This window comes from Oncorhynchus kisutch, unplaced genomic scaffold, assembly GCF_002021735.2.
Source record: "Oncorhynchus kisutch isolate 150728-3 unplaced genomic scaffold, Okis_V2 scaffold730, whole genome shotgun sequence".
Taxonomy (NCBI): domain Eukaryota; kingdom Metazoa; phylum Chordata; class Actinopteri; order Salmoniformes; family Salmonidae; genus Oncorhynchus; species Oncorhynchus kisutch.
The window spans coordinates 151,370-178,804 of NW_022262675.1; the positions used below are offsets into that span (position 1 = coordinate 151,370).

Here is a 27,435-nt window from a genome sequence, read left to right on the forward strand (position 1 = left end):
AGCATCATAAGGACTAGCATCATGGACTAGCCATAAGCACTAGCATCATAAGGACTAGCATCATGGACTAGCATCATAAGGACAAGCATCATGGACTAGCATCATAAGGACTAGCATCATGGACTATCCATAAGCACTAGCATCATAAGGACTAGCATCATAAGCACTAGCATCATGGACTAGCATCATAAGGACTAGCATCATAAGGACTAGCATCATAAGGACTAGCATCATGGACTAGCCATAAGCACTAGCATCATAAGGACTAGCATCATAAGGACTAGCATCATAAGGACTAGCATCATGGACTAGCATCATAAGGACTAGCATCATAAGCACTAGCATCATAAGGACTAGCATCATGGACTAGCATCATAATGACAGGCATCATGGACTAGCATCATAATGACAGGCATCATGGACTAGCATCATAAGGACTAGCATCATGGACTAGCATCATAAGGACAAGCTTCATGGACTAGCATCATAAGGACTAGCACCATGGACTAGCATCATAAGGACAAGCATCATGGACTAGCCATAAGCACTAGCATCATAAGGACAAGCATCATGGACTAGCCATAAGCACTAGCATCATAAGGGCAAGCAATATGGTCTAGCATCATAAGGACAAGCATCATGGACTAGCATCATAAGGACAAGCATCATAAGGACAAGCATCATGGACTAGCATCATAATGACAGGCATCATGGACTAGCATCATAAGCACTAGCATCATGGACTAGCATCATAAGCACTAGCATCATGGACTAGCATCATAAGGACAAGCATCATAATGACAGGCATCATGGACTAGCATCATAATGACAGGCATCATGGACTAGCATCATAATGACAGGCATCATAAGGACAAGCATCATGGACTAGCATCATAATTACAGGCATCATAAGGACAAGCATCATGGACTAGCATCATAATGACAGGCATCATGGACTAGCATCATAATGACAGGCATCATGGCACTATGATGATGAAGTGTGAACTGCCAGGACATGTCTCAGCATCCGACCAGACCAGGGGCAGAGGTAGGACTGCTGATCTAGGATCAGGTCCCCCATGTCCATGTTATCTTATTCATTGTGATCTAAAAGGCAAAACTAATCCTAGATCAGCACTCCTACGCTTGATAAATGGCCCTAGAGCAGAGCTGGTTGACAGAATAACAGAACATAACACAAACATACTTTTGTCTCTGGCAGAGGGAGGCAATGATTTCACAGTCAGCAAGCAGCCATGTGAAGAGTCACAATGCCCCTGTCTCAATGAGTGCCATGTCCAGGGATTGACCCATATTGGAGTGATGATACAGAAAACACTGTTGTAATTCCTCTCTCAGGGGATAATGATGATGAATACACTTATAAAGCTAGAAACCTGTCTATTATATGAATTCAATGTGATTGATTTCTTCTTCACACTTGACTGTGTGACTTGAATGACGACCAATGTAATTTCCCCTCTGGTGATTGTATCAATGATTAGGCAAAGAATGCATTGATGAATCAATCCAGCCAAATCAGGTCTTGGCTGAGCTCGTTGATAGTTCCCATGTTTCTTTCCACTATAAAACTCTGAACATTCCCCACGTGCAGTTAGTCTATTTTCTTCTTCTTGTAAAAACAGACATATTTTTCTTCTTCTTGTGATTGATTCGTCAACCTGATTCATCTTCAGTGCTCGTGCCTTACTTTGGACCCGCCACTAGGGGCGACAAAATTAACGTTCGTTTTCCTCGCTAACTTTTACAAGCAAGTTATTGGATTGTGAAAGTAACGTAAGTGAAGCCAATAATGTGCTCTAAATCTATTTAAAATCTGCTATGAAAGTTTAAATGGCAAGCTATTGTGTATAATAACTTTAACTGTGTGTTATTGTGACATGTAATTTGTACAATCACTTTATTTTATAGCTAACGTTTGAATAGCATTAGCCACATGCTACAAGGCCTCTCATCCTCGTGTTTTCCTGATGACTAAAACGGGAAACCACTAGTAAGGAGTTCACGTTGAATAGCTAGACGTCGACACATAGTAGCGAAGTTGTTGTGGTAGCTAGTAGTACAACGACTAAACATGTAATGTAACGTTAACCTAGCAAGAGTGTCGTCAAAAAACCCGTTTGTTTTTCTATCTGGTGGTGTCGTAGTTAACCATCTAAATACAAAATACACATGAAGATGCATCAAAAAAGTGCTGCCTGATCAGCGACTTGCCAATCAATGTCCGGACTATAGTAGTTACTCGTTCAACAGTTTTATTTTTGGCGTAACGTTAGTGGTTAAATCACACATGTATTGTAAATACCACACATTGAATATAGCTAGATATAGCTACATTTAACTGTAACGTTGATGTTATTAATAAGTTATCAGATATACTAACTTGTCAATATTGCACACTGGTCTACTTTTACTGGCTTGCAGAGTCCCACAACTGGGTCGTGGGTCTTTCCAAGCTGTTTGTCTTCATTGTGTTTTGACAGATTGATAGGAAACTATCCCATTTAGTTTGGTAACAATAAAAGGATGAGGATTGAAGTGGTAACGTTACTTTTCGCAGGTCAGTGTCTTTCATGCATATTGAATAACATTGATGGATATCTGCAACAGAAAAACTAATCTCAACATGACCAAATGTTAGATCAGATAAAACATTGTTATCAGTGAGTCCAGATGTCAAACCCCTCTTAATGTTAGTGACTAATCGTTACTTTGGCGTTAATCCCATACTTTGTCATTTCATATCCACGGTGGTAACGTTAATATCCAGCGGCAACCAGCTTTCATTGTCCAATATTTCACCTGTCAACTTGCATGGCTCTTCCTTTGTTTAGAAAAGCAATAGCTAAGGGAATCAGTTAAGACGAGACACCCTTCCTCCAACCCTGCCCATGTCAGTCAAACAGCTGATTATTACACAATGCAGGGCAGTAGTAAACTGGGACATGCCCGGGCATATCCAACTCTAGCGGCCAGCTCAGCACTAAGGGTGGAGGCGGATGCACAGACGCAGGGTGACCGCTAGGTGTGCTCGTCCATATGCTAAAACATGTTACGTGAGGTTAGTAATCTAGTTTCAACCATACGCCGACTGCGCCCAATAGCATCCTGGCTTTAACAGCCGGAGCAGTGCTAGTCCTGACATGTCTCTCTGTGCCTATTTAAATCCGGGGGAGACGGGGAAGTGGTTCCTAACGCTACCAGCCGAGCTGAAGCACTTTGTGTACAGAATATGAAGGGTGTATTATAAAGGGGGTGTATCAAGAACATCTCATTAGTACTTCTATTTATTTATTTAGGTAAACTTGTTTTTGTTTTCCAAAGCTTTACCTTGACATTGTATGTAATTGTATACTTTTATAAGGCGTTTGCATGTTCACTTAGAAATTAAAACGTATTTTACCTCCTACTCTTCCACAGGTGAGAGACAGAATGGCAGAGAATTGTGAGAGAATGTCAGAATGGCATAGAAGTAGTTCTCAAATAAATACCTTGGACAATGAGAAGCTTGTAAGTATCAACTTAAATCTCTGTCTCTCTGTCACACTGTTTAAGTCAGTCATTTGTTGACAGTTACATAGAATGTAAAATAATGTATTTGTTAGTTTTATGTGCTATATTTCCACAGGTACGACCTAAAGAGAAACTGTGCGTGTTATTGCAGCAGGCAGGTGCAGACAAAGACGTTTTCACCATGAAAGAGGTAAGAAATGACCTGACAGCTGGCTGCCTTGTTTCCTTATATCCTGCTGATATCGAACCACTAGTCTTTGGCTTAACTTTAGTTCATCAAGATCTTGTTCCACGAAGCAGACAGAGGAACCCTTTTTAAGATCCTCAATAGACATTATCTCAGACTTTTCAGTTTCTTTTCAGTTTCTAGTCTCACATTTTTTATTTTTTATTTTTATTTTTACATTTAAATATTTTATGTTTTGAATTTCCAATTGCAGTATATCTTAGGGTTTACTCCTAGAATAGTGGATATTAGTTCCTATGGGGGGGAAACTCACTCTTAATTTGTCGTTAGCAGCCAAACTACTGGTATATAGATTGTGTAGGTGTTTCTGTATTATTCTCTGCATTGCTAGATTTACACTAGTTTCACTATTGATTGTCACTTTCATAAACTAAGCACTGCATACGGTAGATGCTGTCACATACTAGAATGGCTTTTGACTTGGTTCTATTGTTCTCCTATTGATATGCTGTTTTACCTACTGTAGTTGATTGAACTGATTGTAGTGTCTACTAAGCTAGAATTCAACTGCACTGTCATTTAAGAGCTATGATTGGCTAGCAGGCAGGCCACCTTGGTTTGAGGACACGTCACACAGCTTTGATGAGACACGTCCGAGGGGGGGTCTGTCTGTGTGAGAGTCTGACTCATAGAGAGACTGGTGATTATCTAAGTTAGAATGTTAGAATGTTCAGTCGCCTCTTGACTTCTACTCTGACTCACTGGGGTTCTGACCTCTGGAATGTCTAACTAGTCTGGGACTCTGTGTTTGGCTCCTTCCTCTCTGTTGTTCATCGGGGAGACAGAGTTATCTCAGAGAGAGGGAGGCGGTCCTCTGATGCTTTAGTTTATAGAGTGTATGGGAGTTCTGAGCCTTTTACTGGTCCACATTGATTGCTGGAAAATGTGTTTACAATCTGTGTAATCTGCTTTTATGATAAGGAACTGATGCCTTCATGCCAGTGATCAGTCTATCACAATAGCCTCCTGTCAGATAGAGAAGTATATTGGGTGGAGTCCTATACTTCTACCCGGTGCAGTGATCATGTGTCTATCAGTTGCCTGTCTAAATTGTGACCCAGAATATTCTGGATCAGTATGGGATGAGGTGTAGCAATTAGACTGAGACAGCACAGTCTGGATCAGTATATGGAGGGAGGGTATCAACTAGACTGAGACAGGACAGTCTGGATCAGTATATGGAGGGAGGGTATCAACTAGACTGAGACAGGACAGTCTGGATCAGTATATGGAGGGAGGGTATCAACTAGACTGAGACAGGACTGTCTGGATCAGTATATGGAGGGAGGGTATCAACTAGACTGAGACAGGACTGTCTGGATCAGTATATGGAGGGAGGGTATCAACTAGACTGAGACAGGACTGTCTGGATCAGTATATGGAGGGAGGGTATCAACTAGACTGAGACAGGACTGTCTGGATCAGTATATGGAGGGAGGGTATAAACTAGACTGAGACAGGACTGTCTGGATCAGTATATGGAGGGTATCAACTAGACTGAGACAGAACTATTGTTGGTGCAGTCTTATCCTGAGACATTCCCAGGCTTCTCCTCTTGACCCCTGCCTGTACCCACTGTTACTCTCTCTCTGCTCTTGACCCCTGCCTGTATCCCCTGTTACTCTCTCTCTCCTCTTGACCCCTGCTTGTATCCCCTGTTACTCTCTCTCTCCTCTTGACCCCTGCCTGTATCCCCTGTTACTCTCTCTCTCCTCTTGACCCCTGCCTGTATCCTGTTTCTCTCTCTCTCTCCTCTTGACCCCTGCTTGTATCCCCTGTTACTCTCTCTCTCCTCTTGACCCCTGCCTGTATCCCCTGTTACTCTCTCTCTCCTCTTGACCCCTGCCTGTATCCCCTGTTTATCTCTCTCTCCTCTTGACCCCTGCCTGTATCCCCTGTTACTCTCTCTCTCCTCTTGACCCCTGCCTGTATCCCCTGTTACTCTTTCTCTCCTCTTGACCCCTGCCTGTATCCCCTGTTACTCTCTCTCTCCTCTTGACCCCTGCCTGTATCCCCTGTTACTCTCTCTCTCCTCTTGACCCCTGCCTGTATCCTGTTTCTCTCTCTCTCTCCTCTTGACCCCTGCTTGTATCCCCTGTTACTCTCTCTCTCCTCTTGACCCCTGCCTGTATCCCCTGTTACTCTCTCTCTCCTCTTGACCCCTGCCTGTATCCCCTGTTACTCTTTCTCTCCTCTTGACCCCTGCCTGTATCCCCTGTTACTCTTTCTCTCCTCTTGACCCCTGCCTGTATCCCCTGTTACTCTCTCTCTCCTCTTGACCCCTGCCTGTATCCCCTGTTACTCTCTCTCCTTGACCCCAGCCTCTATCCCGTTTATCTCTCTCTCTCTCTCTCTCTCTCGTGTGTGTTGCGCTGTGGTGTTGACCTCTGACCCCTGTGCTGTCTACGTGTCAGGTGATATTCTACCTGGGCCAGTACATCATGAAGAAACAGCTTTATGACATGCAGCAGCAACACATAGTGCACTGTGCTGACGACCCCCTGGGGGCTGTACTGGGAGTGGACAGCTTCTCTGTTAAAGAACCCCGGTGAGGACACACACACTGCACGGTGTGGACATCTTCTCCATCAAAGAGCCACACGCACACAATAACACACACAGCTTGGGACGGACAATAAACCCCCCAACACACACGCCCTGTTTGCTCGGCTAGCGTTGCTCTAATATAACATCTCGGGGGCCTCTAATGCAGTCCTTCTACACAGCCTCTAATGCAGTCCTTCTACACAGCCTCTAATGCAGTCCCTCTACACATCCTCTAATGCAGTCCTTCTACACAGCCTCTAATGCAGTCCTTCTACACAGCATCTAATGCAGTCCTTCTACACAGCCTCTAATGCAGTCCCTCTACACACTCTCTAATGCAGTCCTTCTACACAGCCTCTAATGCAGTCCTTCTACACAGCCTCTAATGCAGTCCTTCTACACAGCCTCTAATGCAGTCCTTCTACACAGCCTCTAATGCAGCTCCTCTGGGTCTCTAATACAGACTCTGGCCTCTAACATCTAATACAGACTCTGGCCTCTAACCTCTAATAAAGACTCTGGCCTCTGACCTCTAATACAGACTCTGGGACTCTAATACAGACTCTGTCCTCTAACCTCTAATACAGACTCTGCCCTCTAATACAGACCCTGGCCTCTAACCTCTAATACAGACTCTGGCCTCTAACCTCTAATACAGACTCTGTCCTCTAACCTCTAATACAGACTCTGCCCTCTAACCTCTTTTACAGACTCTGCCCTCTAATACAGACCCTGGCCTCTAACCTCTAATACAGACTCTGGCCTCTAATACAGCTCCTCTGGTCCTCTAATACAGAATCTGGCCTCTAACCTCTAATACAGACTCTGGCCTCTAATACAGCGCCTCTGGTTCTCTAATACAGACTCTGGCCTCTAATACAGCTCCTCTGGTTCTCTAATACAGACTCTGGCCTCTAACCTCTAATACAGACTCTGGCCTCTAATACAGCGCCTCTGGTTCTCTAATACAGACTCTTCCCTCTAACCTCTAATACAGACTCTGGCCTCTAACCTCTAATACAGACTCTTCCCGTTCTCTAATACAGACTCTGGCCTCTAACCTCTAATACAGACTCTTCCCTCTAATACAGCTCCTCTAACCTCTAATACAGACTCTGGCCTCTAATACAGAATCTGGACTCTAACCTCAAATACAGACTCTGTCCTCTAATACAGACTCTGTTTCTCTAATACAGACGCTGGCCTCTAATACAGTTTGTCTGGTCCTCTAATACAGCACCTCTAACACAGACTCTGTTCTCTAATACAGCTCCCCTGGAGCCACTGAACATGCTGTCACCTGTTGCATGTGTTGGCTCAGATGTGTACTGATGATTCAAAAATACGTTACTGATGAGCAGCCTTCTGTTTGCTAAACAAATCAGAGATGTCTGATAGTGAAACCGTTTCACTATGCTAACGTTAGCCTTGTGTGTGTTTGTTGTTCTTTCAGAGTTCTCTTCGCTATGATCACACAAAATCTCCTAGCAGTGAAAAATCAAGGTACTTTTAGCTTTTCTTTTGTCACTTCTATTGTCCTGTAGTTTCTAGTTGATATACATCTCTCTTTTGGAAGAAAAAAAAACATTTGTACGCTAGGCAGTTCAATGTTGTGTTATGTATTGGGCTGATAAGACAAGTGAGGAAGTAGTCTATTCTGATTTTTAAAATGTAGACGTTTCTATTTTTTTCCTTTTTAGAATCCCAATCTGTCTTCACGGAACCCAGGGGCCAGAGTGAACCGGATAGAGGGCCTAAGGTAAGAAGACCACATAGAAAGAGCATCTATTCATTGTATTTCTATGGTAGGAAGGGAGGGGGGAAACAAGAGCATGTGATTGGTTGAAATATTCCAGTTGGGGGGGGGGGGCATTGCTATAATGTTGCCGTACTAGATGGCAGCTGTTTTACAAGCTAGAGCACTCAACTTTGCTATTTTGTCATTCTTTAGTCGTAATTATAAAAAATCCCATGAATTGTTTCCGACAAGACCTTTTGAACATCAGTTCCAACTTCAACTCATCTGCCCTGGGCTCTTTCTGTAAATCCAACCCAATTTTACAGGCTGCCCCTCGAGATAACTTTTGTGTTTGGCTTTTGTAGCCCCTAGTGTTTAACCAGGGCTGGGATCATCTGTTGTAGCCCCTAGTGTTTAACCAGGGCTGGGATCATGTGAATGTTGCATTGACTATACAGTGTGGCTGGTACTGTCTGATACTTGTGAGATCTGTTTAGGACAGTTTGGTACTGTGAGATCTGTTTAGGACAGTTTGGTACTGTCTGATACTTGTGAGATCTGTTTAGGACAGTTTGGTACTGTCTGATCTGTTTAGGACAGTTTGGTACTGTCTGATCTGTTTAGGACAGTTTGGTACTGTCTGATACTTGTGAGATCTGTTTAGGACAGTTTGGTACTGTCTGATCTGTTTAGGACAGTTTGGTACTGTCTGGTACTTGTGAGATCTGTTTAGGACAGTTTGGTACAGTCTGGTACTTGTGAGATCTGTTTAGGACAGTTTGGTACTGTCTGATCTGTTTAGGACAGTTTGGTACTGTCTGATACTTGTGAGATCTGTTTAGGACAGTTTGGTACTGTCTGATCTGTTTAGGACAGTTTGGTACTGTCTGATCTGTTTAGGACAGTTTGGTACTGTGAGATCTGTTTAGGACAGTTTGGTACTGTGAGATCTGTTTAGGACAGTTTGGTACTGTCTGATCTGTTGAGGACAGTTTGGTACTGTCTGATCTGTTGAGGACAGTTTGGTACTGTCTGATCTGTTTAGGACAGTTTGGTACTGTCTGATCTGTTTAGGACAGTTTGGTACTGTCTGATCTGTTTAGGACAGTTTGGTACTGTCTGATCTGTTTAGGACAGTTTGGTACTGTCTGATCTGTTTAGGACAGTTTGGTACTGTCTGATACTTGTGAGATCTGTTTGCGGTGGAACACGTGAAAATTGCATGTACTTTCAGAGTAGTTTGTCGAGCTCGTCATAGGTGGGCTGGTAGCTACTGGTTGCTGGCTATCGACCTATTGGAGAGCACTGCCCTAGACCCACTCCAAACTGCACACCGCCCCAACCAATGTTCCCTCTGGTTTTTTTTTATCACTGAGCAAATCTCAGGTCTGATGAGCACAAACTTGAACGTTGTGACAATCCTGTTCCTACTGGAGAACTTATTTGTATTGCTTTTAATCTTTTTAATGAATTTATCTTATTAACACTTTGTTCTAGCTAGCTATTTGTGTAGGTAGCTATCAAGTAAACGCAATGACTCTTACTGTAAACATTGAAGCATGCACCCGTTTTAAGTTACAGTTTAAACAGTGGCCAAGTAGGCTACTGTGTCTGTTTGATCCTAATGTAGTCCTACCAGAGTGGCCTACCATCAACAACAATGGAGAAAATGAATCCCATAACATTTTAATATGGAAATAGCTGTTATATCTTTCAGCGGACAGTAGCAGCCAATGTTGTAGTGTTCAACGTAGACCTACATTTCATGAGACTTTTGAAGAGGAAAAAAAAAACATTCAGGGCTTGATCTTTTAAACCTGTTTATTCACTTGTCCTTCAGACAAGAAGGTGACTGAATATTGTGTTTAATGCAAGAAACCACTTTACAAAATAAAATGTATTATTATTCCCATACCATTACTACAGAGAATCAGATCAATTATACTACCCTCTGCCTATTGGCTACTTAGCTTATTCAAACCTGTCTCAAAATACAACATTGCCCCTTTAAGACAAAAAAACAAACAGATTTTTTTACCTGACTGGCTTTTTTAAAATATGTCTAGAAATGTACACGTTTTGTGCTCTTGTAGGAAGCAATCACTTCCCTATTGCTGACTACTAATGATCTATAACTGGGCTAATAACTCACTAACTAGAAAATGATATGAACAAATGTGCACACGTCGCTCTCGCTTTGATCTCAAAACAAGCGCATCTACTCATGACCGCTCATGCTGTAAACACAGTCCAGTTCATCTACTCACGACCGCTCATGCTGTAAACACAGTCCAGTTCATCTACTCACGACCGCTCATGCTGTAAACACAGTCCAGTTCATCTACTCATGACCGCTCATGCTGTAAACACAGTCCAGTTCATCTACTCACGGCCGCTCATGCTGTAAACACAGTCCAGTTCATCTACTCACGACCGCTCATGCTGTAAACACAGTCAAGTTCATCTACTCAAGACCGCTCATGCTGTAAACACAGTCCAGTGAATGGCACAGATCCATATATGGCAATGGTCTATTTGCATATAAGCCTACTACAGCTCTGATTGGTTATGGCTCACCGGCCTGAGTCGTGCCTGTCAATGCAACTAGAATCTTACTCATTCTGACCACTTTCTAATTTTCCACTTCTCTTTGGCAGTTGTAAATAAACAGATAGGAATGATTAGTAGCATTTTTTTAAATGTAGACTATTTAACAAAAGTTATTACGAGCACTTTAAGATGTTGTCTTGATGGTATTTCATGGGAAAATATTTAGGCCGATGTGGAGTCTGCTTAACGGACTTTTCTCTCGTCTTTCAATTGTGTATTTCACCACTGCTTTCCCGTAGTTAAACCACGTGAGAGAGCAGCCGAAGGCTTCTGGAAACCTTGGTTTTTACAACCCATCTCAAAAATAGTTGTGTAGCGGTGGGCCAGCGTTACTAAATGAATATAGGGGGAAACACTTCTCCATCACCCTCCATTTTAAAGAGTTACAAACAGACTTGTGAATCAAATCAAATTTGATTGGTCACATACACGTGTTTAGCAGATGTTATTGCGAGTGTAGCGAAAAATGCTTTGTGATCAAACTAATTGCCTGGCTCTGGGTCACAGACATAAACATACTCGACCTCAAGTTGAACCAACTTTAGTTTTGTTGCAGAGGGATGTTTATACTGACACGTGTTCCAAAGCTTCTGATGCGGTTTTTTCCTGTGATGTCGTTTTAAGTGGTAGTTGTGCCCGAGTTAGTTTTATAGACAGACCTCCTCAGTGTCCTGGTTCACTGGTTGATTTCTCTAATGGTTCCATCTGTTTTACAGGAGACGGACTCAGACTGTCATTCATCATCTACCTCAGACCGCAGGAGGAGAAGGAGGAGTAGTGACCCTGGTGAGTGTCTGTCTGTCTGTCTGCCTCTCTGTCTGTCTGCCTGCCTCTCTCGGTCTGTCTGTCTGCCTGCCTCTCTGTCTGTTGTTGTAGTACTCCAGCAGTGTGTACATAAACCTACACCTACTAACTACACCAGTCCTGCTCATGTGGATCTGTGCTGTACCTTTTCTCCTGGATGAAAAACTGCCATGTCAGGCCTCATGGCTTCATGTGTTGCCCTGTCAAGTCTGTTGGGGGAAGCAAAGAACGAGTTCTGGAATGCATCAAAGCATAGAACCATCAGTCCCTTCTAATGGTTCCGTAGGAACACTGGTCTGGAGGCTGTGGAGAATGCATCAAAGCATAGAACCCCAGTCCCTTCTAATGGTTCCGTAGGAACACTCTGGTCTGGAGGCTGTGGAGAATGCATCAAAGCATAGAACCCCAGTCCCTTCTAATGGTTCCGTAGGAACACTGGTCTGGAGGCTGTGGAGAATGCATCAAAGCATAGAACCCCAGTCCCTTCTAATGGTTCCGTAGGAACACTCTGGTCTGGAGGCTGTGGAGAATGCATCAAAGCATAGAACCCCAGTCCCTTCTAATGGTTCCGTAGGAACACTGGTCTGGAGGCTGTGGAGAATGCATCAAAGCATAGAACCCCAGTCCCTTCTAATGGTTCCGTAGGAACACTCTGGTCTGGAGGCTGTGGAGAATGTTTTCAGATGACTTCTCCCCACAATGAGTCTCTTCAGGCCCAAAAAGCAGCCTAACGGCATCCACACACACACAGACACCACAAAGACACGCCTGTTTCCTAACGGACCAGGGGAGAATCCACAACAGTCCTAGTCTGATGGATTGAAACGGACCATTTTCTAAAGGACTGGGGTTTTATTGCTCTTAGCTACTGGTCGTACCTCAGGGCCCAGTACACAACATACGGCTATAAACAACTCCTCCATGTCTTGTGAACATCACATATTCATTGTCATCAAGGGAGAAACAGCTTTGTTGAAGACGTGTCAGTATGTTTCAGTATGTCAACGGAGTGATGTAAATATATCACTAGCCACTTTAAACAATGCTACCTAATATAATGTTTACATACCCTACATTATTCATCTCATATGCATACGTATATACTGTACTCTATACCATCTACTGCATCCTTATGTAATACATGTATCACTAGCCACTTTAACTATGCCACTTTGTTTACATACCCATCATCTACACTCGCATTAACATCTGCTAACCATGTGTATGTGACAAATAAAATTGGATTTGATTTGAGTGATCGGATGCACAATATGTTTCTCTATTTTACCGTCAGAGGAGAAATGGCTTATTTGAAAGAAATTGTTCAACGTAAAACCACTGCTCACCCTCTCTGTTCTATTCCAGAGGGGACGTCGTCGACACAAGAGGAGGACGGGTGTGAGTCCAGGAAGAGACATAGGTCAGACAGCTTTTCTCTGACCTTTGATGACAGCATGTCCTGGTATGTGATTGGAGGCCTGAGACGAGACCGGAGGAGCAGCGAGTCTTCAGACTCACACAGTAACGCTGTGAGTAGCCTCCTGTAACTCTGTGAGTAGCCTCCTGTAACTCTGTGGGGGAGCCTCCTGTAACACTGTGGGGGAGCCTCCTGTAACACTGTGGGGGAGCCTCCTGTAACACTGTGGGGGAGCCTCCTGTAACACTGTGGGGGAGCCTCCTGTAACACTGTGGGGGAGCCTCCTGTAACACTGTGGGGGAGCCTCCTGTAACACTGTGGGGGAGCCTCCTGTAACACTGTGGGGGAGCCTCCTGTAACACTGTGGGGGAGCCTCCTGTAACACTGTGGGGGAGCCTCCTGTAACACTGTGGGGGAGCCTCCTGTAACACTGTGGGGGAGCCTCCTGTAACACTGTGGGGGAGCCTCCTGTAACTCTGTGGGGGAGCCTCCTGTGACTCTGTGGGGGAGCCTCCTGTGACTCTGTGGGGGAGCCTCCTGTAACTCTGTGGGGGAGCCTCCTGTAACTCTGTGGGGGAGCCTCCTGTGACTCTGGTGGGAGCCTCCTGTGACTCTGTGGGGGAGCCTCCTGTGACACTGGGGGAGCCTCCTGTGACTCTGTGGGGGAGCCTCCTGTGACTCTGTGGGGGAGCCTCCTGTGACTCTGTGGGGGAGCCTCCTGTAACTCTGTGGGGGATCCTACTGCAGTACAACTATTTACCCTGTCAGACTGTAGTTCCACCAATCCTAAATAAAAGGATGGTGAGATCCTAAACTAGATCCTAAACTGGGCTACAACATTATGCAGATTAAGGAATGGGATTATTAATTCCTACACATTCAGACGAAATGTTTCACGTCTCGTGTGTGACATCGGTTTGTTCAGTACTTTAGATTCTGAGTTAAAAAAAAAATGATGATTGTAATTTGTAAATCTTATCGGCAGCTGTGTAAGTCCCATGTTACTGAGCTCTCTCTCGTCTCTCTCAACAGGAAGTAGGTTCATTGGTCAGTGACGCGTGTGACGATGTTCTGAGCCAGGATCTGGGCTCAGACTCTGATCACTTCAGCGTGGAGTTTGAGGTGGAGTCCATCGACTCGGATGCCTACAGTGATCCCGAAGAGGCTTCAGTGTCTGGAGAGGATGAGGTCTCGGCTCACTGTCTTTTCAACTGTGTGTATGTGTGTGTATGTGTATGTATGTGTATGTATGTGTGTGTCCGCTGTATTTATTTAGCTGTGGTGCACCACCACACCAACAAAAAGCGGACCTTTTCGGTGGTTCTAAAATTATCACCGGGTGGGGGGGGGGGGGGGGGCATGCTCCCGGACCCCCCGAGGAAACATTGGTGTGTGTGTGTGTCATTTCAAACAGCTCCCTCTAGTGTCCTGGGGTCAAACTGCAGCTGTTGACTCCCCGTGTGTCTGTCGTTCTCTCACAGGTGTATGAAGTCACCATCTTCGAGGCAGAGGAGGAGGACTCGTTCGATGACGACACTGAAATCACGGAAGCAGTACGTTTCATATTACCCATAACCCCTGTGGTCTAATCTAGTGGTGTTGCCTGTGGTCTAATCTAGTGGTGGTGCCTGTGGTCTAATCTAGTGGTGGTGCCTGTGGTCTAATCTAGTGGTGGTGTCTAATCTAGCGGTGGTGCCTGTGGTCTAATCTAGCGGTGGTGTCTGTGGTCTAATCTAGCGGTGGTGTCTGTGGTCTAATCTAGCGGTGTGGTCTAATCTAGCGGTGGTGCCTGTTGTCTAATCTAGCGGTGGTGCCTGTGGTCTAATCCAGCGGTGGTGCCTGTTGTCTAATCTAGCGGTGTTGTCTAATCTAGCGGTGTTGTCTAATCTAGCGGTGTTGTCTAATCTAGTGGTGGTGCATGTGGTCTAATCTAGTGGTGCCTGTTGTCTAATCTAGCGGTGGTGCCTGTTGTCTAATCTAGCGGTGGTGCCTGTTGTCTAATCTAGCGGTGGTGCCTGTGGTCTAATCTAGCGGTGGTGCCTGTGGTCTAATCTAGCGGTGGTGCCTGTGGTCTAATCTAGCAGTGTTGTCTAATCTAGCGGTGTTGCCTGTGGTCTAATCTAGCGGTGGTGCCTGTGGTCTAATCTAGCGGTGTTGCCTGTGGTCTAATCTAGCGGTGTTGCCTGTTGTCTAATCTAGCGGTGTTGCCTGTTGTCTAATCTAGCGGTGTTGCCTGTTGTCTAATCTAGCGGTGTTGCCTGTTGTCTAATCTAGCGGTGTTGCCTGTTGTCTAATCTAGCGGTGTTGCCTGTTGTCTAATCTAGCGGTGTTGCCTGTTGTCTAATCTAGCGGTGTTGCCTGTTGTCTAATCTAGCGGTGTTGCTTGTCTAATCTAGCGGTGTTGTCTAATCTAGCGGTGTTGTCTGTGGTCTAATCTAGCGGTGTTGTCTGTGGTCTAATCTAGCGGTGTTGTCTAATCTAGCGGTGTTGCCTGTGGTCTAATCTAGCGGTGTTGCCTGTAATCTAATCTAGCGGTGTTGCCTGTGGTCTAATCTAGCGGTGGTGCCTGTGGTCTAATCTAGCGGTGTTGTGGTCTAATCTAGCGGTGCCTGTGGTCTAATCTAGTGGTGGTGCCTGTTGTCTAATCTAGTGGTGTTGTGGTCTAATCTAGTGGTGGTGCCTATGGTCTAATCTAGTGGTGTTGCCTGTGGTCTAATCTAGCGGTGTTGCCTGTGGTCTAATCTAGTGGTGTTGCCTGTGGTCTAATCTAGTGGTGTTGCCTATGGTCTAATCTAGTGGTGTTGCCTATGGTCTAATCTAGCGGTGTTGCCTGTGGTCTAATCTAGCGGTGTTGCCTGTGGTCTAATCTAGCGGTGTTGCCTGTGGTCTAATCTAGCGGTGTTGCCTGTGGTCTAATCTAGCGGTGGTGCCTGTGGTCTAATCTAGCGGTGGTGCCTGTGGTCTAATCTAGCGGTGGTGCCTGTGGTCTAATCTAGCGGTGCCTGTGGTCTAATCTAGTGGTGTTGCCTGTTGTCTAATCTAGCGGTGTTGTCTGTGGTCTAATCTAGCGGTGTTGTCTGTGGTCTAATCTAGCGGTGTTGTCTAATCTAGCGGTGTTGCCTGTTGTCTAATCTAGCGGTGTTGCCTGTGGTCTAATCTAGCGGTGTTGCCTGTAATCTAATCTAGCGGTGTTGCCTGTGGTCTAATCTAGCGGTGGTGCCTGTGGTCTAATCTAGCGGTGTTGTGGTCTAATCTAGCGGTGCCTGTGGTCTAATCTAGTGGTGGTGCCTGTTGTCTAATCTAGTGGTGTTGTGGTCTAATCTAGTGGTGGTGCCTATGGTCTAATCTAGTGGTGTTGCCTGTGGTCTAATCTAGCGGTGTTGCCTGTGGTCTAATCTAGTGGTGTTGCCTGTGGTCTAATCTAGTGGTGTTGCCTATGGTCTAATCTAGTGGTGTTGCCTATGGTCTAATCTAGTGGTGTTGCCTGTGGTCTAATCTAGCGGTGTTGCCTGTGGTCTAATCTAGCGGTGTTGCCTGTGGTCTAATCTAGCGGTGTTGTGGTCTAATCTAGCGGTGCCTGTGGTCTAATCTAGTGGTGGTGCCTATGGTCTAATCTAGTGGTGTTGCCTGTGGTCTAATCTAGCGGTGTTGCCTATGGTCTAATCTAGCGGTGTTGTCTAATCTAGTGGTGTTGCCTGTGGTCTAATCTAGCGGTGTTGCCTATGGTCTAATCTAGCGGTGTTGCCTATGGTCTAATCTAGCGGTGTTGCCTATGGTCTAATCTAGCGGTGTTGCCTATGGTCTAATCTAGCGGTGTTGCCTGTGGTCTAATCTAGCGGTGTTGCCTAATCTAGCGGTGTTGCCTGTGGTCTAATCTAGCGGTGTTGCCTGTGGTCTAATCTAGCGGTGTTGCCTATGGTCTAATCTAGCGGTGTTGCCTATGGTCTAATCTAGCGGTGTTGCCTATGGTCTAATCTAGCGGTGTTGCCTGTGGTCTAATCTAGTGGTGGTGCCTGTGGTCTAATCTAGCGGTGTTGCCTATGGTCTAATCTAGCGGTGTTGCCTGTGGTCTAATCTAGTGGTGGTGCCTGTGGTCTAATCTAGCGGTGTTGCCTATGGTCTAATCTAGCGGTGTTGCCTGTGCTCTAATCTAGCGGTGTTGCCTATGGTCTAATCTAGCGGTGTTGCCTGTGGTCTAATCTAGCGGTGTTGCCTATGGTCTAATCTAGCGGTGTTGCCTATGGTCTAATCTAGCGGTGTTGCCTATGGTCTAATCTAGCGGTGTTGCCTATGGTCTAATCTAGCGGTGTTGCCTATGCTATGGTCTAATCTAGCGGTGTTGCCTATGGTCTAATCTAGCGGTGTTGCCTATGGTCTAATCTAGCGGTGTTGCCTGTGGTCTAATCTAGCGGTGTTGCCTATGGTCTAATCTAGCGGTGTTGCCTGTGGTCTAATCTAGTGGTGGTGCCTGTGGTCTAATCTAGCGGTGTTGCCTATGGTCTAATCTAGCGGTGTTGCCTGTGCTCTAATCTAGCGGTGTTGCCTATGGTCTAATCTAGCGGTGTTGCCTATGGTCTAATCTAGCGGTGTTGCCTGTGCTCTAATCTAGCGGTGTTGCCTATGGTCTAATCTAGCGGTGTTGCCTATGGTCTAATCTAGCGGTGTTGCCTATGGTCTAATCTAGCGGTGTTGCCTATGGTCTAATCTAGCGGTGTTGCCTATGGTCTAATCTAGCGGTGTTGCCTATGGTCTAATCTAGCGGTGTTGCCTATGGTCTAATCTAGCGGTGTTGCCTATGGTCTAATCTAGCGGTGTTGCCTGTGGTCTAATCTAGCGGTGTTGCCTGTGGTCTAATCTAGCGGTGTTGCCTGTAGTCTAATCTAGCGGTGTTGCCTATGGTCTAATCTAGCGGTGTTGCCTGTGGTCTAATCTAGCGGTGTTGCCTATGGTCTAATCTAGCGGTGTTGCCTGTGGTCTAATCTAGCGGTGTTGCCTGTGGTCTAATCTAGCGGTGTTGCCTATGGTCTAATCTAGTGGTGGTGCCTGTTGTCTAATCTAGTGGTGTTGTGGTCTAATCTAGTGGTGGTGCCTGTGGTCTAATCTAGCGGTGTTGTTTCAGGACTACTGGAAGTGCTCAAAGTGTGAGGAGTTGAACCCTCCCCTCCCCCGAAACTGCAACCGCTGCTGGACGCTAAGAATGGACTGGTTTCCCGATTCTGACAGCAACTCTGCTGCCCCCAACCTCAAACCCTTACCCCCCAAGCCTACCCCAGCCCCAACAGAGCCCGACGAGACCGAAGGTCTGGATGTTCCAGACGGGAAGAGAGCCAGGTCGCCCCTTCCCCTCCTCAAAGACTCCCAGGAATTGATGTCCGTCTCTGGCCCCGATTCCCAAGACTCGGCCTGCTCCTCCCAGCCCTCCACCTCTTCTTCGAACTCCAACGGCGTGGGCTCAGGCTCGTCCTCTAGCGCCCCCCTCAGTCAAGAAGTGATGGCACCAGACTTGGAGCGTTTCAACAGCTTGGAGGCTCACCTCCCCGCCAGCTGCCTGGAGCCCTGCGTCATCTGTCAGACCAGGCCCAAGAACGGCTGCATCGTACACGGACGCACTGGGCACCTCATGGCCTGTTACACCTGCGCCAGGAAACTGAAGAAGAGGAACAAGCTGTGTCCTGTCTGCAGGCAGCCGATCCAGTCTGTCGTCTTAATTTATCTCAGCTGAGGACGGCTATCGGCTAGACTGTACATTCCAAATAAGCAGTCTATTCCCTATGTAGTGTGCACTACTCTCAACCATGGCCCCAATAGGACTCTGGTCTAAAGTAGTGCACTATATAGGGAATAGGGTGTAACCCATAGCTACACAACTCCCTGTTCCTCAAAAACAACTTAAATCCTGAATGAATAAATAATATGTTTTAATTTTGTTTATTTGGAAGTGATTTTATTTATGAACAAGAGTTAGTTGACTCTATCAAACAAGGTGCCTGTTGTTGTTGATTTGGGATTGATTTCTAGTGTTCAGTCAAATAGCTTTTCTAGTTTTTCAAATGGATTAAATTCTCTTAGTGGTGAAATATTCAATATATTTTATTAAATAAAGAATGTTTAGCTAATTAACAGATGTACATTGGTTTTCCTTTGTTAAATTTCACCTCGTCTTCCCTCTATTCTACACAGATGATTAGTGTTTTATATAATTGTATCGATAATGACATGGGGTTTAAACTACGTGAAAAGTCAAATGTCTCAATAAAGTTCACCGGTAGAAAGAGACGTTTGTTGTTGACTCCGTCGACAAGATAAGCGAGTGGGTAATTTTCAGGAAACATGTCTCAACCTGTTCTCTCGTCTAGCCCCATCCATATCCATTGCCCCTGGTGACAACTTGCCCCCCCCCCCCCCCAATCACCATGATAACCTATTCCCATTTCTAGTGCACAACTATAAACCAGGGCCCATGGGGAGCCATTTGGGTCACAAGATGACACTAACACACTGCTCCTTTCTCAAGTCTCAACCCAGGCAAGACGACTAACTGAAGTTTGACACATTTAAGGCTGTTGTTTATGCCATTGGAGTGCTGAAGAGACGTTTTGAATGATATTAAACCCAGGATTTGATTTATATGGGCTACCCTGTTAAACCTTCCCCGACCTGACAAGCCTCCAATCTAGTACTAAACCTTCCCCGACCTGACAAGCCTCCAATCTAGTATTAAACCTTCCCCGACCTGACAAGCCTCCAATCTAGTACTAAACCTTCCCCTACCTGACAAGCCTCCAATCTAGTACTAAACCTTCCCCCACCTGACAAGCCTCCAATCTAGTACTAAACCTTCCGCCACCTGACAAGCCTCCAATCTAGTACTAAACCTTCCCCTACCTGACAAGCCTCCAATCTAGTACTAAACCTTCCCCCACCTGACAAGCCTCCAATCTAGTACTAAACCTTCCCCTACCTGACAAGCCTCCAATCTAGTACTAAACCTTCCCCGACCTGACAAGCCTCCAATCTAGTACTAAACCTTCCCCTACCTGACAAGCCTCCAATCTAGTACTAAACCTTCCCCTACCTGACAAGCCTCCAATCTAGTACTAAACCTTCCCCCACCTGACAAGCCTCCAATCTAGTGTTAAACCTTCCCCCACCTGACAAGCCCCCAATCTAGTACTAAACCTTCCCCTACCTGACAAGCCTCCAATCTAGTGTTAAACCTTCCCCTACCTGACAAGCCTCCAATCTAGTACTAAACCTTCCCCTACCTGACAAGCCTCCAATCTAGTACTAAACCTTCCCCTACCTGAAAAGCCTCCAATCTAGTACTAAACCTTCCCCTACCTGACAAGCCTCCAATCTAGTGTTAAACCTTCCCCCACCTGACAAGCCTCCAATCTAGTACTAAACCTTCCCCCACCTGACAAGCCTCCAATCTAGTACTAAACCTTCCCCCACCTGACAAGCCTCCAATCTAGTGTTAAACCTTCCCCCACCTGACAAGCCTCCAATCTAGTGTTAAACCTTCCCCCACCTGACAAGCCTCCAATCTAGTGTTAAACCTTCCCCCACCTGACAAGCCTCCAATCTAGTGTTAAACCTTCCCCCACCTGACAAGCCTCCAATCTAGTGTTAAACCTTCCCCCACCTGACAAGCCTCCAATCTAGTACTAAACCTTCCCCCACCTGACAAGCCTCCAATCTAGTGTTAAACCTTCTCCTACCTGACAAGCCTCCAATCTAGTACTAAACCTTCCTCCACCTGACAAGCCTCCAATCTAGTACTAAACCTTCCCCTACCTGACAAGCCTCCAATCTAGTACTAAACCTTCCCCCACCTGACAAGCCTCCAATCTAGTACTAAACCTTCCCCTACCTGACAAGCCTCCAATCTAGTACTAAACCTTCCCCTACCTGACAAGCCTCCAATCTAGTACTAAACCTTCCCCCACCTGACAAGCCTCCAATCTAGTACTAAACCTTCCCCTACCTGACAAGCCTCCAATCTAGTACTAAACCTTCCCCTACCTGACAAGCCTCCAATCTAGTACTAAACCTTCCCCCACCTGACAAGCCTCCAATCTAGTACTAAACCTTCCCCTACCTGACAAGCCTCCAATCTAGTACTAAACCTTCCCCCACCTGACAAGCCTCCAATCTAGTACTAAACCTTCCGCCACCTGACAAGCCTCCAATCTAGTACTAAACGTTCCGCCACCTGACAAGCCTCCAATCTAGTATTAAACCTTCCGCCACCTGACAAGCCTCCAATCTAGTGTTAAACCTTCCCCTACCTGACAAGCCTCCAATCTAGTACTAAACCTTCCCCTACCTGACAAGCCTCCAATCTAGTACTAAACCTTCCCCCACCTGACAAGCCTCCAATCTAGTACTAAACCTTCCCCTACCTGACAAGCCTCCAATCTAGTACTAAACCTTCCTCCACCTGACAAGCCTCCAATCTAATACTAAACCTTCCCCTACCTGACAAGCCTCCAATCTAGTACTAAACCTTCCCCCACCTGACAAGCCTCCAATCTAGTACTAAACCTTCCGCCACCTGACAAGCCTCCAATCTAGTACTAAACGTTCCGCCACCTGACAAGCCTCCAATCTAGTATTAAACCTTCCGCCACCTGACAAGCCTCCAATCTAGTGTTAAACCTTCCCCTACCTGACAAGCCTCCAATCTAGTACTAAACCTTCCCCTACCTGACAAGCCTCCAATCTAGTACTAAACCTTCCCCCACCTGACAAGCCTCCAATCTAGTACTAAACCTTCCCCTACCTGACAAGCCTCCAATCTAGTACTAAACCTTCCCCCACCTGACAAGCCTCCAATCTAGTACTAAACCTTCTGCCACCTGACAAGCCTCCAATCTAGTACTAAACCTTCCCCTACCTGACAAGCCTCCAATCTAGTACTAAACCTTCCGCCACCTGACAAGCCTCCAATCTAGTACTAAACCTTCCCCTACCTGACAAGCCTCCAATCTAGTACTAAACCTTCCCCCACCTGACAAGCCTCCAATCTAGTACTAAACCTTCCCCTACCTGACAAGCCTCCAATCTAGTACTAAACCTTCCCCCACCTGACAAGCCTCCAATCTAGTACTAAACCTTCCGCCACCTGACAAGCCTCCAATCTAGTATTAAACCTTCCGCCACCTGACAAGCCTCCAATCTAGTACTAAACCTTCCCCTACCTGACAAGCCTCCAATCTAGTACTAAACCTTCCCCTACCTGACAAGCCTCCAATCTAGTACTAAACCTTCCTCCACCTGACAAGCCTCCAATCTAGTACTAAACCTTCCGCCACCTGACAAGCCTCCAATCTAGTATTAAACCTTCCGCCACCTGGCAAGCCTCCAATCTAGTATTAAACCTTCCGCCACCTGACAAGCCTCCAATCTAGTACTAAACCTTCCCCTACCTGACAAGCCTCCAATCTAGTGTTAAACCTTCCCCCACCTGACAAGCCTCCAATCTAGTATTAAACCTTCCGCCACCTGACAAGCCTCCAATCTAATACTAAACCTTCCCCTACCTGACAAGCCTCCAATCTAGTACTAAACCTTCCCCTACCTGACAAGCCTCCAATCTAGTACTAAACCTTCCCCCACCTGACAAGCCTCCAATCTAGTACTAAACCTTCCCCTACCTGACAAGCCTCCAATCTAGTACTAAACCTTCCCCTACCTGACAAGCCTCCAATCTAGTACTAAACCTTCCCCCACCTGACAAGCCTCCAATCTAGTACTAAACCTTCCTCCACCTGACAAGCCTCCAATCTAGTACTAAACCTTCCCCTACCTGACAAGCCTCCAATCTAGTACTAAACCTTCCCCCACCTGACAAGCCTCCAATCTAGTACTAAACCTTCCCCTACCTGACAAGCCTCCAATCTAGTACTAAACCTTCCCCTACCTGACAAGCCTCCAATCTAGCACTAAACCTTCCCCCACCTGACAAGCCTCCAATCTAGTACTAAACCTTCCCCTACCTGACAAGCCTCCAATCTAGTACTAAACCTTCCCCTACCTGACAAGCCTCCAATCTAGCACTAAACCTTCCCCCACCTGACAAGCCTCCAATCTAGTACTAAACCTTCCCCTACCTGACAAGCCTCCAATCTAGTACTAAACCTTCCCCTACCTGACAAGCCTCCAATCTAGTACTAAACCTTCCCCCACCTGACAAGCCTCCAATCTAGTACTAAACCTTCCCCTACCTGACAAGCCTCCAATCTAGTACTAAACCTTCCCCCACCTGACAAGCCTCCAATCTAGTACTAAACCTTCCGCCACCTGACAAGCCTCCAATCTAGTACTAAACGTTCCGCCACCTGACAAGCCTCCAATCTAGTATTAAACCTTCCGCCACCTGACAAGCCTCCAATCTAGTGTTAAACCTTCCCCTACCTGACAAGCCTCCAATCTAGTACTAAACCTTCCCCTACCTGACAAGCCTCCAATCTAGTACTAAACCTTCCCCCACCTGACAAGCCTCCAATCTAGTACTAAACCTTCCCCTACCTGACAAGCCTCCAATCTAGTACTAAACCTTCCCCCACCTGACAAGCCTCCAATCTAGTACTAAACCTTCCCCTACCTGACAAGCCTCCAATCTAGTACTAAACCTTCCCCCACCTGACAAGCCTCCAATCTAGTACTAAACCTTCTGCCACCTGACAAGCCTCCAATCTAGTACTAAACCTTCCCCTACCTGACAAGCCTCCAATCTAGTACTAAACCTTCCGCCACCTGACAAGCCTCCAATCTAGTAGTAAACCTTCCCCTACCTGACAAGCCTCCAATCTAGTACTAAACCTTCCCCCACCTGACAAGCCTCCAATCTAGTACTAAACCTTCCCCTACCTGACAAGCCTCCAATCTAGTACTAAACCTTCCCCCACCTGACAAGCCTCCAATCTAGTACTAAACCTTCCGCCACCTGACAAGCCTCCAATCTAGTATTAAACCTTCCGCCACCTGACAAGCCTCCAATCTAGTACTAAACCTTCCCCTACCTGACAAGCCTCCAATCTAGTACTAAACCTTCCCCTACCTGACAAGCCTCCAATCTAGTACTAAACCTTCCTCCACCTGACAAGCCTCCAATCTAGTACTAAACCTTCCGCCACCTGACAAGCCTCCAATCTAGTATTAAACCTTCCGCCACCTGGCAAGCCTCCAATCTAGTATTAAACCTTCCGCCACCTGACAAGCCTCCAATCTAGTACTAAACCTTCCCCTACCTGACAAGCCTCCAATCTAGTGTTAAACCTTCCCCCACCTGACAAGCCTCCAATCTAGTATTAAACCTTCCGCCACCTGACAAGCCTCCAATCTAATACTAAACCTTCCCCTACCTGACAAGCCTCCAATCTAGTGTTAAACCTTCCCCTACCTGACAAGCCTCCAATCTAGTACTAAACCTTCCCCTACCTGACAAGCCTCCAATCTAGTACTAAACCTTCCCCCACCTGACAAGCCTCCAATCTAGTACTAAACCTTCCCCTACCTGACAAGCCTCCAATCTAGTACTAAACCTTCCCCCACCTGACAAGCCTCCAATCTAGTACTAAACCTTCCCCTACCTGACAAGCCTCCAATCTAGTACTAAACCTTCCCCTACATGACAAGCCTCCAATCTAGTACTAAACCTTCCCCTACCTGACAAGCCTCCAATCTAGTACTAAACCTTCCCCCACCTGACAAGCCTCCAATCTAGTACTAAACCTTCCGCCACCTGACAAGCCTCCAATCTAGTACTAAACGTTCCGCCACCTGACAAGCCTCCAATCTAGTGTTAAACCTTCCCCTACCTGACAAGCCTCCAATCTAGTACTAAACCTTCCCCTACCTGACAAGCCTCCAATCTAGTACTAAACCTTCCCCCACCTGACAAGCCTCCAATCTAGTACTAAACCTTCCCCTACCTGACAAGCCTCCAATCTAGTACTAAACCTTCCCCCACCTGACAAGCCTCCAATCTAGTACTAAACCTTCCGCCACCTGACAAGCCTCCAATCTAGTACTAAACCTTCCCCTACCTGACAAGCCTCCAATCTAGTACTAAACCTTCCGCCACCTGACAAGCCTCCAACCTAGTACTAAACCTTCCCCTACCTGACAAGCCTCCAATCTAGTACTAACCTTCCCCCACCTGACAAGCCTCCAATCTAGTACTAAACCTTCCCCTACCTGACAAGCCTCCAATCTAGTACTAAACCTTCCCCCACCTGACAAGCCTCCAATCTAGTACTAAACCTTCCGCCACCTGACAAGCCTCCAATCTAGTATTAAACCTTCCGCCACCTGACAAGCCTCCAATCTAGTACTAAACCTTCCCCTACCTGACAAGCCTCCAATCTAGTACTAAACCTTCCCCCACCTGACAAGCCTCCAATCTAGTACTAAACCTTCCGCCACCTGACAAGCCTCCAATCTAGTACTAAACCTTCCCCTACCTGACAAGCCTCCAATCTAGTACTAAACCTTCCTCCACCTGACAAGCCTCCAATCTAGTACTAAACCTTCCGCCACCTGACAAGCCTCCAATCTAGTATTAAACCTTCCGCCACCTGGCAAGCCTCCAATCTAGTATTAAACCTTCCGCCACCTGACAAGCCTCCAATCTAGTACTAAACCTTCCCCTACCTGACAAGCCTCCAATCTAGTGTTAAACCTTCCCCTACCTGACAAGCCTCCAATCTAGTACTAAACCTTCCCCTACCTGACAAGCCTCCAATCTAGTACTAAACCTTCCCCTACCTGACAAGCCTCCAATCTAGCACTAAACCTTCCCTACCTGACAAGCCTCCAATCTAGTACTAAACCTTCCCCGACCTGACAAGCCTCCAATCTAGTACTAAACCTTCTGCCACCTGACAAGCCTCCAATCTAGTACTAAACCTTCCGCCACCTGACAAGCCTCCAATCTAGTACTAAACCTTCCCCTACCTGACAAGCCTCCAATCTAGTACTAAACATTCCGCCACCTGACAAGCCTCCAATCTAGTACTAAACCTTCCCCTACCTGACAAGCCTCCAATCTAGTACTAAACCTTCCCCCACCTGACAAGCCTCCAATCTAGTACTAAACCTTCCCCCACCTGACAAGCCTCCAATCTAGTACTAAACCTTCCCCTACCTGACAAGCCTCCAATCTAGTACTAAACCTTCCCCCACCTGACAAGCCTCCAATCTAGTACTAAACCTTCCCCTACCTGACAAGCCTCCAATCTAGTACTAAACCTTCCCCCACCTGACAAGCCTCCAATCTAGTACTAAACCTTCCCCCACCTGACAAGCCTCCAATCTAGTACTAAACATTCCGCCACCTGACAAGCCTCCAATCTAGTACTAAACCTTCCCCTACCTGACAAGCCTCCAATCTAGTACTAAACCTTCCCCCACCTGACAAGCCTCCAATCTAGTACTAAACCTTCCCCCACCTGACAAGCCTCCAATCTAGTACTAAACCTTCCCCTACCTGACAAGCCTCCAATCTAGTACTAAACCTTCCCCCACCTGACAAGCCTCCAATCTAGTACTAAACCTTCCCCTACCTGACAAGCCTCCAATCTAGTATTAAACCTTCCGCCACCTGACAAGCCTCCAATCTAGTACTAAACCTTCCCCCACCTGACAAGCCTCCAATCTAGTATTAAACCTTCCGCCACCTGACAAGCCTCCAATCTAGTACTAAACCTTCCCCCACCTGACAAGCCTCCAATCTAGTGCTAAACCTTCCCCCACCTGACAAGCCTCTAATCTAGTACTAAACCTTCCACCACCTGACAAGCCTCCAATCTAGTACTTCTAGCTATAATGGCTTTCCCCTCCACAGTGATCTTAGTCTGGGTTGTCATGGTGTTCCCCTCCACAGTGATCTTAGTCTGGGTTGTCATGGTGTTCCCCTCCAGTGATCTTAGTCTGGGTTGTCATGGCGTTCCCCTCCACAGTGATCTTAGTCTGGGTTGTCATGGTGTTCCCCTCCACAGTGATCTTTGTGTTGGTTGTGAGAAGTATTACATGTGTCCTGTTCTACTAGTGCTGAGGAATCCCAGGATTTGTTCTCATATTAAAGACATGTATTTATGGCAACGTCATCAATTCTTAAATCATTGCAGAATCAGTAACTGTCTAGTTCTCCCTGAAGAAAGTGCCTCCTCTACTCCAATAGGCGCTGATGTTTTCTGCCTCCCCCTGCTGGTAAAAAGGTGCAATTACATTTTCCAGAATCATTTGAATTGGTCCACATTGCAGCTATTCCTTATTTACCACTACTGTTGAGTAAATTTGACTTGTAGCCCACACACATGGACAACGAAATGATAAACATCAGAAAATAATGACTGGCCCAAGGGATATCCGCTGAACAGAACATTAGGAACATCTTCCTATTATTGAGTTGCAAACCCTTTTTGCCTTCAGAACAGCCTCAGTTTGTCGTGGTGGACTCCACGAGGTGCCGAACACGGGCTGGCATCCCTGTGCAACATGATCATTCCAATGCTTCACACAGTTGTCAAG

General features: G+C 46.2%; 1 protein-coding gene across 5 annotated transcripts; it reads left to right on the top strand.

Moving 5' to 3' along the window:
- The first annotated feature begins 1,617 nt into the window (after positions 1 to 1,617).
- On the top strand, positions 1,618 to 19,173 carry LOC109885926 (E3 ubiquitin-protein ligase Mdm2). 5 transcript variants are annotated; one of them, XM_031816025.1, is made up of 11 exons: positions 1,618 to 1,797; positions 3,442 to 3,531; positions 3,650 to 3,724; positions 6,196 to 6,329; positions 7,782 to 7,831; positions 8,029 to 8,087; positions 11,393 to 11,462; positions 12,846 to 13,009; positions 13,930 to 14,085; positions 14,379 to 14,450; positions 18,017 to 19,173. In XM_031816025.1, exons 2-11 carry the CDS (start codon positions 3,454 to 3,456, stop codon positions 18,617 to 18,619), a joined length of 1,461 nt encoding a protein of 486 aa, XP_031671885.1. In that variant the 5' UTR covers positions 1,618 to 1,797; positions 3,442 to 3,453; the 3' UTR covers positions 18,620 to 19,173. The 5 variants fall into 5 exon arrangements, with proteins under 5 accessions (XP_031671885.1, XP_031671888.1, XP_031671887.1 ...); XM_031816028.1 differs by having other exon boundaries at positions 1,669 to 1,797; positions 3,627 to 3,724; XM_031816027.1 differs by lacking the exon at positions 1,618 to 1,797 and adding an exon at positions 2,016 to 2,581.
- Positions 19,174 to 27,435: the final 8,262 nt, after the last annotated feature.